Source organism: Uncinocarpus reesii, genomic scaffold (genome assembly GCF_000003515.1).
Source record: "Uncinocarpus reesii 1704 scaffold_3 genomic scaffold, whole genome shotgun sequence".
Lineage (NCBI taxonomy): Eukaryota > Fungi > Ascomycota > Eurotiomycetes > Onygenales > Onygenaceae > Uncinocarpus > Uncinocarpus reesii.
Window position 1 is genome coordinate 788475 of NW_003052498.1, and position 19540 is coordinate 808014.

General features: G+C 48.1%; 7 protein-coding genes across 7 annotated transcripts; 3 read left to right on the plus strand and 4 right to left on the minus strand.

The window, feature by feature from the left end:
- Positions 1–177: 177 nt before the first annotated feature.
- UREG_05036 (uncharacterized protein) lies at positions 178–3916 on the plus strand (the record flags this gene model as incomplete). The annotated part of the gene is made up of 3 exons (XM_002584301.1): positions 178–251; positions 371–3819; positions 3879–3916. 3 exons carry the CDS (start codon positions 178–180, stop codon positions 3914–3916), a joined length of 3561 nt encoding a protein of 1186 aa, XP_002584347.1.
- A 1470-nt stretch (positions 3917–5386) lies between these two features.
- On the minus strand, positions 5387–7306 carry UREG_05037 (uncharacterized protein; the record flags this gene model as incomplete). Its single annotated transcript, XM_002584302.1, has 3 exons — positions 5387–6508; positions 6574–6723; positions 6779–7306. The coding sequence occupies 3 exons, from the start codon at positions 7304–7306 to the stop codon at positions 5387–5389; spliced, it is 1800 nt and encodes a 599-aa protein (XP_002584348.1).
- Positions 7307–7838: 532 nt separating this feature from the next.
- On the plus strand, positions 7839–9121 carry UREG_05038 (uncharacterized protein; the record flags this gene model as incomplete). The annotated part of the gene is made up of 2 exons (XM_002584303.1): positions 7839–7872; positions 7974–9121. The coding sequence occupies 2 exons, from the start codon at positions 7839–7841 to the stop codon at positions 9119–9121; spliced, it is 1182 nt and encodes a 393-aa protein (XP_002584349.1).
- Positions 9122–9499: 378 nt separating this feature from the next.
- On the minus strand, positions 9500–11054 carry UREG_05039 (uncharacterized protein; the record flags this gene model as incomplete). Its single annotated transcript, XM_002584304.1, has 4 exons — positions 9500–9548; positions 9783–10071; positions 10147–10837; positions 10902–11054. 4 exons carry the CDS (start codon positions 11052–11054, stop codon positions 9500–9502), a joined length of 1182 nt encoding a protein of 393 aa, XP_002584350.1.
- A 1258-nt stretch (positions 11055–12312) lies between these two features.
- UREG_05040 (protein disulfide-isomerase tigA) lies at positions 12313–13490 on the minus strand (the record flags this gene model as incomplete). Its single annotated transcript, XM_002584305.1, has 2 exons — positions 12313–12896; positions 12968–13490. The coding sequence occupies 2 exons, from the start codon at positions 13488–13490 to the stop codon at positions 12313–12315; spliced, it is 1107 nt and encodes a 368-aa protein (XP_002584351.1).
- A 505-nt stretch (positions 13491–13995) lies between these two features.
- Positions 13996–16633, minus strand: UREG_05041 (uncharacterized protein; the record flags this gene model as incomplete). Its single annotated transcript, XM_002584306.1, has 8 exons — positions 13996–14088; positions 14143–14335; positions 14389–14620; positions 14682–14928; positions 15130–15969; positions 16034–16131; positions 16185–16553; positions 16627–16633. 8 exons carry the CDS (start codon positions 16631–16633, stop codon positions 13996–13998), a joined length of 2079 nt encoding a protein of 692 aa, XP_002584352.1.
- A 689-nt stretch (positions 16634–17322) lies between these two features.
- On the plus strand, positions 17323–18707 carry UREG_05042 (putative dioxygenase; the record flags this gene model as incomplete). Its single annotated transcript, XM_002584307.1, has 4 exons — positions 17323–17490; positions 17615–17674; positions 17889–18056; positions 18114–18707. 4 exons carry the CDS (start codon positions 17323–17325, stop codon positions 18705–18707), a joined length of 990 nt encoding a protein of 329 aa, XP_002584353.1.
- Between the last annotated feature and the right edge of the window lie 833 nt (positions 18708–19540).

Here is a 19540-nt window from a genome sequence, read left to right on the forward strand (position 1 = left end):
CTGCTTAGTCTTCAGAGATTGTAATTCTCATTTCCCTCGTTTTCTCCCTCATTTACCAATTTCCCCTTTGCACTCTTTCCAGCTCGCCGTCGGTTTCGCTGTACCCCGAATTCCAGCCAGGAGGGAACCGTCCCCTTTTCACGCTCGCTCGATTCCAATGTGGGACGACTACCAGAGATGTCTCTCAATGGATTAGATGATCCCGCTATCATTGAGTCGTACCAGACTGCGTTGACGGAGGCTGGAGGCTGGTGAGTCGCGCTTCGTCGCTGCTGTTCGAAACACTCTGGTCCAAAAAAAGCCGATTGAGCCCCGTTTCTATCGTGTCAATTGCCCGTCTTACTAACCGATTGATCGATGCTCTATCCAGGTTTCTTCTCAAATATGTCTCCAGAGACGTGGTCGCGCTCCTGGCCAGAGGCACCGGCGGAGTGGCTGAAATTCGGATCACCATCGATAGCTACGAAGAAAAGTCGCCGCTCTACGGGTTCCTACAGTATCGACGGAGGAAGATCATTCTAAGATACGTGCCGGAGGGGATTTCGAGGATATTGCAAGGTATAACACAGGATCGAAACGCCGCTCTTGCGTTTCTCAATCTTGACAGCCGTTTTTGGAGGCTTACGCTGACGATTCGACCTCTAGCCCGAATCTCCGTTCAGTTCCAGTCGATATTGGATAAATTCTCACCCCACGACACAGTATTCGCCCTTGCCGTTTCCTCTGACCTTACCGAAAATGCCCTCTCCTCCGCATGCTTGCTCCATGCCGCCTCCCGTTCCATGACCTCGTCCTCCAGTTCATTGCGACGCTGTAAGTTGGGGGGGATCACAGAAGATGCCGAAGTGGAGGAGAGCGCGTCGATAGCTGGCATATCGATTGCTGCGAGCAGTGTGAGCGTTAATGACCGAAGAGCAAGTGTTTATAGCCGGACCTCTGAGGCCACAGCCGTGCCAGACGGTTACAGGCCAGGAGAACCAAAGCCTTTAACACCCGACGCCGCCCCAATTCGTTCGAGAGCGTTCTCGAACAGATCGGACAAGCCTCTGCCGTCGATTCCACAGGAATACACAAACAGCCACACCAATGGTGTTGCTCAATATCACCTATTGGACCAACTCTCCCAACCCCGAGACTCAATTCAATCTTCAAGGCCATCAACCAGGGACTTGGATCAACCGAGCTTGCGCCCACCAAAAATAAAACTGGGCCCCCGACCCGTAGATGTCAATGGTCGCCCGCGCACCGCCGGCTCAATGGGAAGGTCGCGCCAGACACGTCCCGTGGCCGCACTCCCTGCTGGCGTACGGCTAACCACGAGGAAAAATCATGCCCCGCGACCCAAGTCTCAGCCCGTTATTCTCCCTCCCAGTATTCCTTCCGACGCTCCACCGGTTCCTGCACTCTTACCTCCACCTCCTTCGATCACCTCGCTTTCGAGAAACCCGCCAGCGTCTCCTAGGTCCATCAAAAGCTATGCTTCTTCTATCGGGGTGTCTCCGGAAAAGCAGCGGTTGATGAAAGCTTTAGAAATGCGGAAGAGGCAGATGGAGAAGCAGGCGCAGGAAGTTGAAAGGCATAAACGAGAACAAAAGGAAGAAAACGAAGCAAAGGAGGAAGAAGAAATTAAGATAACGGTCGCCGAAGTGGAAAAGGACAGTTCGCGGGAGAGTTCAGCAGATCCAGATGTCGAATCAGGCACTCGTGAAGCGGTCGATGAGAGTCTACCAACATCACAATCAGTAGAACTTGAGCCGGCCCAGATCCCGAACGAACCTCCCGAAGATATCAAGAACGAAGTTAAAGCGCCATTGGCTGATCCATCCAAACTCGATTCGGCAGTCGATCTTTCTATCACCGAACAATCCTCTCAGAAAGATATTTCCCTACCGTGTGTGATACCTGATCGTGTTGAGGAAGCTCCGTCCCCTACCCCATCCTCAATGGTTGACGCCCCCGAGACAGACGTGGCGGGACCGTCCGAAATTGCTCAAGATGATAACTCGCCGGTCAATCTCGAACGAGTTGACAAGGAGCATGTTCCGAAAGAAAACAAAAGCCCCCAGACTTCGTCAGCCACGCCTTCGAATTCCGACCAACAAACCGAGGTTCATCCATGTGAAATCGAGATACCATCAGACTTACAATGTCCTGATACTCCCACACCACGCGCCATCCCTGCAGAATTCCCCCAGACTGTAGGATTCGTGCCCGACAGGGCGCTAGTCCAGCATGAAGAGGTTGCGATTTCAAACGAGACGGCATCCTTGTCTGACACTGAAGTCTCTGAAAGCCAAGCAGCAGTTGAAATCCCCACCGCCAATGACATTGATAAATCGGATCAAACATTGGAAGAACCAAGCGACGGAGAGACGAACCGAAAGGATCGTAAACAGAAACGGCGTGCTATGCTTGAACCCATTTTTATCCCTCAACGCAACGATGAACTGGACGAAGACCACCTCTTGTCAGACGATTCTTTCATGGAAGAGTTGAAATCAGCCACCCTTGAGGAAGCCAAGCCCGTTGCAGTCCCCAAAACTCCCCTTACCCCGTTTTCAAGTAATGGAGACATTTCTTCGTCAGAGAGATGGAAAGGCTCTCGCGTTGTGTCCAATCCCAGTGCCGGTGGAATAGACGTACAAGCCCTGCCTATCGGCAGATCCGCATCGGGACCGTACTTCAATAGTCAAAACGCAGTTCCCGTGCTCGTGGCTAAGAAGGTTAATGTTTCTTCTGGCATTTCGAAGCGCATCAAAGCACTAGAAATGTTCTCGAGCCGCGAATCCGGTGCAAGCCATGCACCTGTGTTACCTTCGCCAGCCACCGTATCATCTCCATTCGATAAATTCCGCAAACGAGCCTCAATGACCCCGACAAATATGCTCACACCCGCTGCCACACCAAAGGGGAATAAATCTCCTTTGGCACCGGAAGGCTCCAATCCGCTTCCCAGCCGCCACGAGTCCCTTTCTCCCACGAGCTCTATGAAAGGCAAGCCTAACTCGGTTTGCGTGACTGCCCGGATCGTTCGCGATCCGTCTATACCTCCTCCAGACCCTTCTGCAGATCCCTCAGAGCCCAGCGTTCTAAACCTGCAGCGCAGTCAGCTCATTGTCGAACACGATGGAGATACTGAGCCGAAGCAGCCAATTCCGCCTACATCCCCACCCGCGAAGCAAGAAAAGAAGCGCTGGTCTATCTCCTCAATCAGCTCGAAGCATGTGCAGGACCCAATCCCGCTCCGGCGATCCGACTCAATTACAAGCAAACTTTCCGTTTCCTCACGCTCTAAACCTGATGGGACACTTCCCTCCTCATCCATCGATGCCCACCTCCATCTCGACAGTGTTGACGAAGTCCTAGAGGAAAAGAAAGAATCCAGAAAATCGCGCCTAATGCGTCGTGTGTCAACAATTACGTCAAGCTCACGCCGGGGTCTCATCAATGCTTTAAGTCCAACGCTGAAGGAAGAAGATCCACCAACTCCACCGCCAAAAGAAGAAAGAGAACCTACTCCGGAGCCACCGCAAGTCGTTGACATCGGCGAAGTTAACGTCCAATTTCCCGACACTCTACTCTGGAAACGCCGCTTCATGCGGATTGATGACCATGGGTACCTCATCTTGACACCGGGAACTATCGACGGGACTGCGCGCAATACGGTGAAACGTTATCACCTTTCTGAATTTCGACCGCCCACTCTACCAGACCAAGATAGACAGGAGTTGCCCAATAGCATTGTGCTAGATTTTAGCAACGGGAGCACGCTGCAATGCGCTTGCGAGTCGAGGAATGGGCAGAGGGCAATTCTTCAAAGTAGGTTTCAAGCTTCAATCCGACTAAAGTTCTTTACGGGATCGCTAACTGTTTTCAAGCACTTCTCGATGCGCATAACACGTACCGACATCGATAATTTTAAACCTTAAATTCATCTTCGTTATCTGTTTCAATTTACCCCGTACGGATTCCGACGAATTCCCTTTGATATCTTCGTTTTCATTCTTTAGATACCAGGTTTTCGATTTTAACTATCCTTCTTCACTATCTTTTTGTGTATACAACCGCAACTTTTCTTTGGCCTTTTTTGGCTTTGGCCCAACATCAAGGTCACAGCTACTTCGGTTTGACCTTTCCATTTATCTTCTGAACGTGACGCGCTATAATGATTCAGTTATCTACTTTTCTCTCGCTTGTTTTCTTATCCTATTCATTTCCCCGCCAGTGGATTACGATTCCACCATTTTCATTCTCAGTAGTGGGATGACCTGCCAAATAAATTTTTCGATTTGGATGCTTTCGATACCCCCCTTTCCTATTCATCTTTGTTTCATTTTTTTTTCAAAACTCAAGGAAGGGCCTGTGGCCCTTTTTAAAAAGAGTACTTATCGGATATCTCAAAAATATAAAACTAATATTTTGTTGAGAGGCGATATTGTAAGAATAAATGGATCTAATGGATCCCAAACAATCTGAAATGTCTTTCCTGCTATTGTATACCGTGGTCATACTACAGGCTGCAAGTCAAAAGCAGGTGTATTCCTGGTTACCAAATACATTGTTATCCGCATCATTCAGCTCATCAGGATGATAAAAGAAAAGAATTTGCGTAAAGTCTGCGAGAGAGAATGCATGCTTGAACAGCAGTGAACACAGGTCTAATAAGAGTAATATGTATAAACTCTCTGAATATAGTGTCGGGGTTGTTTATTCCAATTCCCAGCTTTCAGTGTCTACTACTCTTGGACGTCAATACATTATCCTGCCTCCGACAAAATATCCTATGGCGACACAGGATCTTTCACACAAAAGCCCATCAGACTGAAAGCCCTCAGCATGACCTATTGATAGTAATTTTGACAAGGACTAAAATCCTCCATTCTCCATCTAGAATAAGATATTGAAACACGGGAGGTAGACAAGTCCAAGGAGCTAGTCAAATGCCAGGCCGTCCACAACGGTTTAGATACACTCATTTTCACGCTGTCGATAAGATCCTTGGTTTGAGAAGTGGAACGGGGTGATTCTCAGCGTTAGTGAATATCAAGTTATATATACTTGAACGCTTGTTCGAGAGTTTTGTAGGTAGAGATTACCCTACCGCAATTGGTGGCGGAGCACGACGATATTACTATCCACAGCGCCTTGCACCTCGATAAGTTCCTTTAGCCGCTTCCTTTGTTGCTTGTTCAATGTGAGTAGCAAAGCGACTGAAGTGAGAGGCAACCTTCACGTTAGGTGGACTTCAATAAGCCTCGGAGGCGTTTCCGAGAGTGTACATCAGTCGGACAATGTTGCCAATCCAGGCTGGAGCAATCAACGTAAAATTTTCGTAACCCAAGGAGGAGTGAGTTTCTAGTTTCGACATCCTCGAATGTCAAACGGTTCACTCCCCAAGCCTGATTCTTTTGGCGTCAGAATTCATACCAGCATCACTGGGCTCTCCTTCAAGGGTTCCAAACTCCCGAATTCTATTAAGGAGAAAATCAACGGATGCATTCACATTGAGCCGTTGCTCAGCAAACACTAAACTCATTTTTGTCTGGGTATCGTCCGCATGTGCCAATGAGTGGTCAAGTATCACCTCCTTTGATCGCTTTGAAGAAGCTTTGAGGACGGTTTTTCCGCAGCCCTGTACGGAGCAAACCCAAGTATCCCGGGGAAGGTCAACTTCCGGAGATATCAGCGCCGCTGGGGGCATGGTAATATGGTTGCCATTGATGGGATGGGCAGTTGTTTCGGATGGACGAGCCATTTCTAGGGGAGCCACTTTTTTGGGAGACGAAGTGCTCGGTTCGGAAATGGAGATGATGGACCGCGCGAGCTCACTTACTCGCGAAGGTAATGGCTGCTGTATCAAGCGATGGCTCCCAAGCCGCCTGGTCGGAGTTTCCTCGCTGATATCTATATCTTCTGACTCTTGTTCAGAATCCGAGGTTTCGTTTGGAGGCTGTTTGCCAGATTTTCTGGCGCGTTTTGCGGATACGGAGCTTTTTGGCCTAAGAATTGACATCCGTGCATGCCTCCTGTGGTGCGAGAAGTTTTCATCTTCACTCTCTTCGACAGAAGATGATTGATCTCCTTGGTCCTCGACAGGACGGGGATGCAAGGGAGTGGTCCGAACATCTTGCACACCTTTTGACCGCTCGGCTGCCTTCAATTGTCTATATATAGTTCTTCGAGACCAATCAATCGAAGATAACGTATTTGCATTATCCATCATTTCAATCAAATAGGCTGCCCGCGCTTTGATAAGGTTGATAGCATAGTCCAGGGAGTCCATTTCGTAGCGTTTCAGCAATTGTTCCGCAGCTGTTTTCAATGTCAACTGCCGCTTGAAATCTCTAGTGGATTCCTTCATATCTAGAATAGTTTCAAAAATAGTGTCTGCCTGTGACTTTTCCACGGTCTCTGTACCCACCGACTCAGCATCTTCATTATCAACTTCATTACCGTCGGAGATATGGTCCTCATTAGAGCCTTTTTCTTCCAGAATACCAAACAATTCCTAGATATTGGTTTTAGTGCGCGCCCATTTACTGCCTTGTTTCGTGAAAAAAAAAAAAATCTCACCGAATATTTCTCCCGAAAATATTTATACACTGGTGCAGTGTCCCAGTCTACATCTTCCTTCCCCTGAACCATCTGCTTAATTAGAAATGCATGGTGCTTATCGAACACTTCTGCGGCATCATCCGCATCTTCACAAGCTCCATAGGTGTGCTGTACATACTGTTGGACGTTAGCACAAGCCAGACGGCCAAAAGGAAGAGCTTACTTGATCAAAAAGATAGTCCATTTTAGGATTCCATTGCTTCCTCCTCCGGCCTTTTGGTTGGTGTTTGTCTATAATAAAGTACAAAAGATCAACAGCCTCGATCATTTCGTTGAACACTGGCTTGTAGCCCTTCGCCGGAGTAATTGAGAACCACCCCGGTTCCCCAGCGACCCAGATTCCGACTTCGCCATCCTCGTGTTGGCCATATGCATAGTGCGTGACGTTTTCGATGATGACTCGTTTCGAGCGGTAGTTTTCATCCAGTACTAGAGCAGGGTTGATCAGTAAACCGGCAATAGCTGGTTCAGGAGAGTGAGAGATACCAAGGGATTCTTGATTTTGTTCAACCAATTCTAGCTGACCAGTGACTGAGACAGGGCTCTCAGGGGATGCAGTCAGGAGGTTGGCATAACGAGCTTTTCCAGGCACTCTAACCCTGACATCGGTCAAAGCGAACTCTTCCCAGTCGTTCTCGTCGGTCAAGGAGGGGTTTCTGGCGGCGAGAACACTTTCGATACGTGCAGTCATATCTTCAGAGTTGTCATGATGAACAAACAGGCAAGAATAAGACGAGAATCCTTTGGAGAACAAGGCATTGGAATGTGAGGAAGCTAGTGGATGAATTCATGACGGTCAGCTCATCGGCTCTCGAAGCTGAAGCTCTGGAACAATCAAGGAACGCCCTGATGCTTAGGTAAGGGTCGGCAGAGAAACGTGTCGAATACCGGGTATTTTATCTTTCTGTTTGTGGAAGCAGCCAAGATATCCGGTATCGTGGTATGGTACTGTACTCGGTCAACGCCTGAGCTATCAAAGGCGAAGTTTAGGGGCTAACCGCCTGGCCGTCGGGGCCTTGACTACCCTATTTTATAGGGGGGGAAGCCCCTAAACGTGATTAACCATTTGGCCTGCTTTGCGGGCATTAATTTAGCAGGTGAGAAATGCGGAAGAAAAACTTCACCGTCCAATCTCCACCCCGATTTTTCTGCACCTTTCCAGCGCGAGTAACTGCTTCAGTCCTATGTCTACTCACAGGTGGGCAACTAAACTGCCACACATCATGTCTCAAGCAGCCAATCTCGAGGGAGTTTTCGGTTAGCTCCCCAATTCCCCTCTGTTCGTCCCTCAGCTTGCACCGAAAATCATCCGGTCGTAACTGAATCTAAAGAAAGCCACTGACCATTTTCTCCCCCAGCCGTACATAAACCAGCGGGCATATCCTCCGCCGAAGTCCTTCGCAACCTCCAGCACCACTTCAACCGTTCCAAATTCTTCCAGCCATGGATCTCCGCCGAGCGCGAACGTCGCCAGCAGGAGGGTGGGAAAAGAAGACGCAGAGATAAGCGCTTACAGGTCAAACTAGGACATGGAGGGACATTGGACCCAATTGCCACTGGGGTGCTGGTTACGGGTGTGGGCAAAGGAACGAAGCAGCTGAATGGCTTTTTGGCTTGCACGAAGACCTACGAGGCGGTGATTCTGTTTGGTGTCGCGACGGACTCGTATGATCGTGTGGGCAAGGTGGTTAGCCATGCGCCATATGAACATATCACGAGAGAAAAAGTCGAGGAGGCGCTGAAGGCGTTTAGAGGAAAAACTATGCAGCGCCCATCGATATTTTCGGCTCTGAAAGTGCAGGGAAAGAAACTGTATGAATATGCAAGGGAGGGAAAAGAGCCGCCTGTGGAGATTGCAGAGAGACCAGTCGAAGTGCTGAACCTGGAGATCGTTGAATGGTATGAGCCTGGAAAGCATGAATGGAAATGGCCAACACAGGAGGCGGGAGCTGAGGAAAAAACCATTGCGAAGAAGATGATCGCACAGGAGAAAGATCTTATCAATGAGGACCTCAAGCATGGAGAGGAAAACGACTCCTTGAAAAGAAAAACACCTCCAATACCAGATGACCACGCTCAGGGGACCGCACCGACTACGCAGGAGCCCTCATTGAAACGCCAGAAAACAGAACTATCCAACGAGGAGACCGCAACAGCTTCAGACTCAACCACACAGCAGCAATCCGCTCCGACCCCTGAAGCTCAAAAATCCGAACCCGCGCCCGACTCCTCAGAATTACATCCCCCTCCACCCGCAGTCAAGCTCACAATGACGGTTTGCTCGGGGTTCTATGTCCGATCCCTCGCGCACGATCTCGGTCTAGCACTCGGTAGCAATGCAATAATGAGTGAGTTGGTACGTACGCGGCAGGGTGATTTTGAGCTTTCCCCCGAGAGGACATTGGAGTATAAGGATCTAGAAGCGGGTGAAGAAGTGTGGAGCGCAAAAATGCAAAGGCTTCTAGATGACTGGCGGGAAAAGAATAAAGCAAAAGATGGATCTTGAACATACATTGATCTGACTGTAGTAGAGTCCATGATGAATTCAATTCAGGGTCCGAATTGTTTGGCAATAATAGTCAGACATAGACTTCTCTTCACTCATCCTATGTCAAATAGGCAAATAGCAAGGAGCTAAGTGGTGGAGATATTGACCAGGTATGACTGAGTATAGATATAGCATGTATCTCAACACAGCATAGATTCATAGAGCCCCCGGGTTTCTACCGGATAATTGCCTGCCACATTGCTTCTCTATGAGTATTCGCACACGAACTTGGACAAAGAGATCTCCATGCTTTATATTCCCATTGACAGCTAGATCCGGCCGGGAACAGGAACGACCATCTGGAAACTCTTTGTCAAACGATTATCCTAGTTCACATCACTCCGATCCCAGGAACCAGATGGCAACACCAGATGAACGGAATGATCTAGGATTTCAGGAAGCAGATATTTTGATATGTTACAATTACAACTTTCATTTCAGACCTTGGTCCGCATGATGGTATCTGATATATCCGCACCTACGCCCTAATTTGCGTCTTCACTAGTTTCAAATCACACTGTCTACTCCCATTTGATTTCAACGGGTAAAATCAGCAGATTTGGATACATGCTCTCTGATCAAATATATCGATGCTTCCCAATTATATACAGAATATTACCTTTTCCCGGCGGCTCTTCTACTTTTCCCAGGCCGTTTTGCCGCACCCGACTTTTTTCCTTTCATTTTGTTGACAGAGAACCCTTTCAAATCACCACTTGATACGGCATCTCCGCTCTTCGCAAATCGCTTCTTCCCGCCAAATCCATACTTTTCGTTTTTCTTTTGTCGTTTGAAATTGGAACCGCCAGCGGGATTCTGTCTCTTGCGGTCAGATTTACTGGCGTCTTCGAGTGCAACGTCGAAGAGATTCTCGTCTTCGGTGGGAGCTCCCCCGTCGGCTTTTCGTTCTGGTTAATAGAGTCAGTATGCGATTCATACCAGAACGCCACTCGCGAATGTTAAATGATGCGATGAATACATACTCCTTTTCAGGCTGTTAATCTTCTCCAGCGTCTCTTTCTTCTCTTTCTGCCGCTGTTGCAGTTTCGCAATTTGCACCTGTTTCCCAAACTTCTTCAAATCACGCTGCTTCTTTGCTTCGGCGCTAGCCTTCTTCGCAGCCGCTTCTTCGAAAAGCTTCTTCTTGATCTTGCCCATATGCTCATCGGTCTTGACCATCTCCGCAAAAAAATCCGCTGGTCGAGAGAAAGGGACGCCTTCCTTTTTTAATAAGCTCCGCGCCGCAGCCGCCGCTGATACGCACACTTTGTAGAATGCTAGCTCGCGATTGAGATCGTCATTGGGGTCAGGTATGTCCATCTGCTCTGTGGATGTAAGGGAATTGTGTTCTGAAAAAGGCGTATTTTCGTTGATAAAGGATATTCGCTTAAGAGATGCTCGTATGGCGGCGGAATTATTGATAGTGAGGCGTTGGTGAGGTATTACGTCGGCTCTATCGTCTTCGGAGAGCTCTGAGAGGGGGATGTCTTCATCTTCTTCTTCGTCTTCAGCTTCATCTTCGCTTTCCCAATCTTCCTCGTTGTCAGGCGCATTGACCTCAGTCTGAGCTTGTTCCGAATTTGCTTTCTGCTTTTCTCCCTCCTTATTTACTTTGGTAACCTGTTGCTTCTTGGCCTTTTCTCCATTTTTCAATTCTGCGGGAGCATTGGCTTCCTGCTTTTTGCCGCCATATCAGCTTCGTGGAAACGCTTCTCCCCCATATAGAATTGCTAATTACCTCTTCATTCTCCGCTTCGCCTTCCACTTGGTTTCCCGCCTTCAGCCTTTTCTTCTTCTCAGCAGCTTTTTGCAGCTTTTTCTGGCGCTCCTTGTCGAAATCTCGGCCTTTATGCGCGTCAAGGGCATTGAGCAATTTGCTTTTCTTCACCATTTTAAGACACTTGAAAATCAAATCTCGACTGGTTGATCCGGAAATGTGATTAAGAAAGCCGCGACTCCGTCGATTCCAGCTTGAAATCTTTCCAGCGAGATTTTGGAAGCTTTACGCTAGACTACAAGCGGATAAGTGCCGACGGGTCTATATTATGTAATAAACTCTAGCATCTGGCACGTGAATTGAATCTTATCTAATCTGATCATGCCTCCTCACCAATCAGATTTGACCGTTACTGTTCTCCAAACGGCAAGCAAACGTCCTCATCCAGCTCTCCAAGTCTTACTTTCTTTACTCGCTGATAGAATATTGCAAATTGAGGTGTTTTTTACTTCTATACCGTGCTAACTCAGCTTTTCCAAATCTGGTTTGAAAATGAGCGGGACTCCAACCCGAACATCCATTACCTCTCCCAGCATCACAAGGAAATCTACAACCGTAGAGGTACGTTTCATGCTTGGCTTTGCTCAACATTTGCAGATAAGAAACAAGTTCTAACGCAAGTATTCCCCCAAAACAGCAGCCATTAACCGAAGAAAGCGGTGCTCAGCAGCTTGCAGTGGCAGTGGACGACCTCCTCGACCAGTTACAACATCGATTTGCGAATGTATCGAACGAGATATTTGGGAAATGTGAGGGAAACGAGCTTCTTTTTGCAAGATGCTGCTTAGCTGGCGCTTTTTCTAGTATCTGTCTAGAGCTAATTCTCCGTGTTAGTGGACGACATGACACGGCGGCTTGACGAACTCGAAGCTTCCTTGACAGTTGCTGGTGATACGGATCGAGGGAGTTAACGGGCCGGTTATCCTTCCAGGCTCTCTCTAAGACTTTTTCATTACAGCCTTACTTATAATTATGAAATGACGCGACCATGAATATTGAGCGGAGCACTTATGAAGTTGGGCGGTTGTTTTCGATACCCTTCTGGCTTTCACATTCAAGAACGATATATCCAATGGGCAAAATCTATATTGCCCTGGAGAATAATTTGAACCGGTGTGAGCGAGTACACCAGCCATGTATATACATGAGCAGTCATCGGATTCATGGCACAATTATTGCACCTGTCGTTTTGATTTAGCGCCTCAGGAGGCTAGGCCCCACTAGTAGTACATAATATGATAAAACAACCCTGCCTTGCTCTAAATATGGGCATCTCTTAGCTTGCTCTGCTCTAGCAGTCAAGCTGGAGTCAGTAGTTAAGTAGATAGGTATATAATGCCGGTAAATATTTGGATATCATGCCATAAAGACTTCAAAGCTCATCCTTGGTTCCCTTTGCTTCTTTGCCCAAGAACTGCCTCAAGACGTTAGATCTCGAAGTCAAATCGTCTAACTTCTCGGGCGCGAGGCTACCCTTGCTGATCATTTTCTGCAATCTTGCCAGCTCCTTGGCCGCGTACCCAGAGTTCTGCGAAAGCTTGGTAGCAACTTTGAGGTAGTATTGCGCATATTGCTGTTTCAAAGCACCGACGGCGGCTTTGATGTCCTTGATAATCTTCTCAAGCGCTTCTCCGGAAACGTATTTGGCAACGATTGCATCGAGAGCTTCGATCGTGCCGCCCTTTGCGTTCAATCCTCCTCCGACAGCACGGTTAGTGCCGCATTTCTCGTTCAAGAAGTTGACGAAAGCTTCTTCAGAGCGGGCACCACTGTAGATTTCGCCCTCTTTGGATCCCTTTGGAAAGAACTTGATGGTTGGGTAGCCGGTAACTTTTTGGTCTCGGGCAGTAGCTTTCGATTGCTCAGCTTCGGCGTCGACTTTGGCAATGAGAACACCAGGTTCGCGAATGAAGTCTTCAGTGAGGGTTTCCCAGATAGGAGCCAAGGTTTTACAGTCTGCATCAATATGTCAGTCAACCCATCTTCATCACCTGTTCCAACACCAGCGAAGAAAGAGAGAAACATACGACCACACCACGGAGCTGTAAAGGCCACGAAAACATCTCTATCGCCTCCCACTTCCTTAGCAAACGATTGATCCGTCAACATCGTCACCACACTCTCCGCAGCCTTCTTCATCCCCTTCGCCTTCACGCCCGTCTTATCCGTTATAAACTTAGCCAAAGCCTCTAGGTCCCTTCCACCCTCATACTCTTCCCCGTTACCACCCTTCCCATCAAACCATTTCAACGTCGGGAAGCCCTGAACCTTGTGTTTCTTGCCCAAACTCTTATGCGCGTCCGCGTCAACTTTGCTGATGTGAACTTTATCGCTTGCGTGGGCAAACGCTTGCCCGAGCTGTTCATAGACCGGGGCGAGGGTTCGGCAGTGACCGCACCACGGGGCGAAGAATTCGACGAGACCGGGCTTGCCGGAGTGGACGACCTTGTCGAAATTGGTGGGTATTAGGTCAAGGACGGCGGATTTGGCGCTGACGACATCGTTGAAGAGGGCTAGGGAGGCCACGAGGAGGTTGCTCAGTCGAACCATGCTGAAACCAGTATATGAGAAAACAATGCGGAATATCTTTAAATTATGGGAAAGGAAAATATGTTTTGAGCCAAAGGCCGTAAAATAATGGGTTGGCGTTGGACAAACCCGTTTACAAATACTTGGGAGGTTGGAAACACAGCTAGGCTCAGCCAACTTGCGTATTGAGCTATGCATCGAGGTCAGGACACCATTGCCTCGTTTGAGCCCCAACGGTTCCATACAGGTACATCCCCATTAAATTCGCAACGGCAAATCAATCATTATAAATAGAAAACGTATGATGATGAATTACGAGATACGCAGCTCGTTGGTTCAGAAGTGAGCGGTAACTAGCAATGTGTCATTCCTCGTTCCACGCCATCGATCATCAGATCAATGGTGGAAAGATCGAGCTAGGTCTACATTTTCCGTAATATGTAAATGGTACATAATGGGTTCAACTGTACGGAGTAGCTGATAATGTACAGTAATTGTGTCAGTCACATATCAGATAGCGTCCATATTACCGTCGTTCTTCAAGCCATTTATTCGTGTCCTCCCAAATCTTCGCACCCGGAACTTCCTTTGATGGAGTATTTCGGGCGGCTTTGCAAACCTAGATCAGTTGTTAGTACCCGAATTGAATCGTTATTTGGAGCAAGGAACTTACGGCGTCCCAAAGCTGAAAAGCCACGCCTAAGTTTCCCTCGAAGCTGTGACTATGTTGAAACCATTCTTTTCCTTTAGCCTTGACCTCGGCCCTTACAGTCTGTGACGTAGGCTCATTCTGTTGCGGTAAATCGTCGAGATATGTGCGCACTGCAATTCCCAGGCCGCAATCATTATCGTCAATGAAAGGTAGGCTAAACAGTTTCGTTAGAAGCTTATAACCACCGCGACATGATTATAATCGTACCTAAGACTCAAGCTAGACCAATCATTGCGGTCACGTTCTGCTTCTCCGCTAAGAAGAAGGCCAGCAAGAACAACCTCTATTAAATCGCGGAGACTCGAGCGAACCGCGTAAATTAATGAATGGAATGACAAAAGCTGTCTGCTTAGCGGGCCCGAATATCCGATGGACTTGTGGCGAATCTTGCCCAAGGATGCAACCCGAGAAACCAAGAGATTAAAAGACTTTTCTTCGGCTGTGAAATGGGTTCCGTCATCAGTACAATTGGATGGTCAATTTTGGCCGCTTGAACTTACATGTGCCTCGCATTGGGCCTCCAGAAATGTTCGAAAACATGTCTTTGGCATTTAAAACCCCTAGGCGGAGCATCTCTATGGCGAGGAATGTGGGCTCTTCCAAATTCTCGGACGAGGTTAATGAGGACAGAGCAGCCTCTAACGACTGACCCCATCCAGTGAGTTGATGCTTCTCGTCAATGTAGCCGCGAAGTTGTAAGAACCGCCACATGACATTGGCAAGAATCTCAGCTTTTGAGGAGAGCGGCTAAATTAGTTAGTATTTGAATGGTATGATGGCATGGTGGCATGGAGAGCATACCGCCGCATCTTTGGGGGCGAATGATTTTGAAGCAAACGCCGGGTCTTTTGCAACCGATAGGGAGGATGTTAAAAGTGGGGATGAACCCTAGAAAGATGTTAAAATGCATCCATTCAAAATGCAGTTAAATTTCGGAAATGAAACTACCTGAAGTTCTTGTAAGTTATCTGGGAGTTGAAATTTGCCAAGTTTCCAAGACACAATGGTCTCCTTCACTGATGGCAACGATTTCAGGCTGACAGTCCGTTCAGACTTATTGTCGTACCAGGGGCGAATATGAATAGCTTTTGTTTGATAAAACCGATGTAGTGAGTTCGAGAGCAAACAAAGAGATTGAGTTCGGATAGGGGTAAGTGTATCGGAGACAAGGCGGCGATAGACGTCAGAATCCTCCGTACCCAGCGGAAGGGTGACTGGAATTTCACCGGATGTCAGCCAATTGGGAACGTTTGGCCCAAGAATGCCCTTGGAGATATAGAAGTAAAGTTCTTCTGGAAGGCGTTGTCCGATCAATTCATGCAGATCAGAGGGCGCATTCTCAGGATCCATTGGCCCTACTTTGCCATCGATATCCATGATAATATGATGTTTAAGGATTATGAATGTCCGCTTGAAGCGGTCTAAATACTGTAGATCGTGGACGCGCTGATCGTCTTCGAACTGGGCGCAGAGGGCGAGTGCGTTCCTTCCTGCACTATTGTATAGATTGAGCGCATCGCGAATGTTGACTGCTTTGCCCGGGTATGGATGGTTTTCGAAAGGTGGAAAAGTGCGAAGGTAGGGAGAGCCAAGGAGGAGACAAAAGTCGGCGAACTGTTCATTGCTCAAGTGGTTCAGATCATTTGCACACGTTTGCCTTGTAATCCAGTTGAAGTGGAACAGGTCCGTGTCAAGTTTAGTGATAACCTTCTCCACGTCGAACAGAAAGAGGTCTGATGGCCCGAAGATCGCATCGATGATCTGGGGACCTTTCTCAAGATAGGCGAGCTTGAAAACGAATCAATTGTAAGCCGAAAAGTCAAGAGGCTGCGTATATCATATGGTTGATTACCTGAGGGGCTGCAGAATATGGTGCCACCATGAAATCAACTCCCTCCGCAAGTAAAATCCTCTGAAGGAACTTGTAGAGTGATTCCGGCTTTGCGCTTCCTACACAATAAAGGTCAGGCATCCCTTGTCTCGCAATTCACGGATGTGCTTACCAGCGTTGCTGAACGCATCAACCACCTGGTCCGCCTGCTGCTGGTCATAATACTCCCAAGCCTGTTCCAAGGCGCGGGTAGACTGATTCTGAGCTACAATGTCTGGTTCCGGCTTCCCAATCTCCAATCCATCGAATACGAAGATGCAGGAAATTCCAGCATTCTTAAGTGCTTGGAGTTCTCTCTCGACATGAGCTTTTAATGCAAACGGAAAGCCCCCCAAAGCAATGAGGAGGGGCTCTTTTGTAACATGGTGGTTTAAATGGAGGTCAAGGTAGTGAGAAGCATGGATACCAATGACGGCACCTTTCAGAGCGGAGAGGGACAAGGTCTGGCCGCGGGTGCTAGCCCAATCGTCGAAACCGCGGACTAAAGCGAGAGAACGACCATTAGTAGCAATTCCTTGAGATCAGTCAATAGCAAGAGTTAGAAAGGCACTCACTCGGCATTGTTGATTTTGTCGTTGGTGGTTAATTTCGCAGAACAGCTGAGCTCTCCCAAACATGGAGCTTGGCAAAAACCAACGTCAGCCAAAATATCACTCAGACGAGAGGCGTCTGAAGCAAGGGCGAGGTCAATTGAGCTTCCACCAACCCCGATAGGAAACACGAAAGGCTGAAGCTGGTGGAAGAGCTAGGCTCAACCAGTGAAATACGCCTGCTGATGAGGTGGATGGGGAGGTTGCAGCAAAGATGGCTTGTTCATAAGGCTCGGGGGATGTGCCATTAAGCTTTCACCCGTGACACCCTAAAATGCTTAGTCAGCAGTACCGCTCGTGTGCTTGTTTGGGGGGCGTTTGCATGCCAGACAATGTAGGACCATGGGCGCCTGGCAAGATGAATGGGGTGACACTAAGCTGTTATTCTGATACCAGCTTTGTGTCATTGCGCCCTTTTCTGTGCGATGGCTCCATGCAGCCATGCTCGCATGCTGGTAGGAAGCAATCGCAACTAGACCCCTTTTGGCATGGTCTGCCGCTGATAAGATAAGCTTCTATCAAACTTGTCCCCTCATCTCCTTCAGCTTCAGCTACCAAACCGCTTACTCATGGCCGGATAGCTACTTAGATACCCCAGCAAGCATCCTGAGGGCTGTTGAAGCAGTAAAATCTCATACTCTGAACAATAGTCATTGAGCGATGTCACAAACACAGCTCCCCATCCAGCTCCCCATTATCGATATCTCAAATGCCGACCCGGAAACGGGCAAGGCAATGATCGATGCCGCCACAAACTATGGATTCCTATACGTTGATAGTGCAAGCACTGAGATTTCCAATGGGAATGTGGATTCAGCTTTTGCAATGGTAGCTCTTTGAATCTTGTACTATAATTTGAGGTTATCCACCTTGGAGGATTTATTATCTGTCTATCTTGCAGTGCGGTGCATGACCCTGATTTAGTTTTGCTAATGGCTGGCCTTTAACACAGGCACGAAAGTTCTTTGCATCTCCACACGAAGAAAAACAGCAAGTCCGAATTGGGCCAAATGTATGCACCGACAGCCATCTAAAAATACTCCGTTGAGTAACTTACGGAGGCAGAATCGGGGCTGGGCCGGGATACGAACTGAGACACTAGATCCCAAGCATCACCAGGTATGTTAATCCCTTGCAGACTTACCGACCAAGCTGATTGAGCCATGTTTGCTAGGGCGGTGATTTCAAAGAGCACGTCCCTTTCCACCCGCCCCTTACTCCGCTAGACTAATTCTCGCCGCAGAGCCTTCAACTTTGGCGAGTTCAAGGACAACAAAGCACAGCAGCCACTGCCTCCATCCCTCATCCCCCATGAAGCAGAAATATCCAATTTCATGCATCTATGCCGCAAGACATGCGACCGTATTCTATCCCTGCTCGCATTAGGATTAGGAGTATGTGCTCCTAAAACCACAATCACTCTCTTTCCATCTAATCCATTTCCCCCATAGATACCCCCAGACTGGTTCACCATCCGCCACGACCCCTCCCAAGGCCCCTCCGGCGTCACATTTCGTTTCCTCTACTACCCAGCCATCCAATCCCACTCCCCCTCCACACCCCACCGCACCACCGACATCCGCGCCGGCGCCCACAGCGACTACGGTAGCATCACCCTCCTCTTCCAACGCGACGGGCAACCCGGTCTCGAAATCCAGACGCCCACGGGAGAATGGGCACCCGTGCCCGTCCGACCCGCCCCCAGAGGGCCTGCGGAGACCGGATTTCCGCCGATCCTGGTGAATATCGGGGATATCTTGAGCTATTGGACCAATGGGCTTTTAAAATCTACGGTTCACAGAGTCGTGTTTCCCGCAGAGGAGCAGGCGGGTGCGTCTCCGGGAAAAGATAGGTACAGTATGGCGTATTTCTGTCATCCGTTGGACGATGCGGAGCTAGTGCCGGTGCCTAGCAGGCTTGTTGAGCAGCGGAGGGTGGAAGGAATGGGTCTGGGACCTGCGGATGGGAGGATTATGACGGCGCGAGAGCATCTTGTGAGAAGATTGGCAGCGACGTATGGTAGGAGTCCTGATGAGTACAAGTGAGATTGGACCGTACATATTGAGCATGGAATGGGCGTTCATGTAGGGTGTTGAAATGGTTCAACTTTGAGTATTATTCAAAAAAATGGAAAATCCACCAATGTTCAATGAGAAGACACTGTGTAGCTATTATGTTCAGTTGAAAATCAAAGCTGAACCAAGCCAAACCATGACAGTATGAGCACAATACAATATAAACTATGTAAGTGATGATGTACTAAGGTATCAAATATGAGAGAGAAATAAAGAAGCACAGCTGCATATCAAAAGGGAGAATAAAAACAGGGGCAGTAAACACAAACAACAAATGAAAACTATGGGGTCTGATATGAAGCCGTCTTCAAGGAAAAACGCTATCAACCAAATGCTTCGAGTCTCTGTAAACCGGTAGATACAAGCGAGCAAGGATTTGAAAAAAATTCGCGTTTGCCCCCTCCCAAACCGCCCAGTGATCGGGAGAGGAAAGAATCAAGGCCTTCAAGTTAAAGGGAATTGAAAAGGTGGAGGATGTCAAACCGGGGAATCGTGATCGATGCAGCCAAGGCAGCTTTAAGTTCAAGTTGGTTATAATCATTAACTGAAAGGAGAAGAATCGCGCAGAGCTTGTTGTAATATCATTATACTGGCCGTGGGAAGACATGCGGAAGATATGGTATCATAAAGGGGACTCGTTGGAGAATGCGAACTTTTCTTTTCGCTCATGGTATCAGGGGCTTGAACAAAAGGGTCAAACTTTCAGGAAAGAGGCATTTGCCGATGCAAGTGGGTATTGTTGTTTACCGCAAACTGTTCAAGAGCTGCTATGATTTAATTGCAACAAAAATGCAAAACAGGTA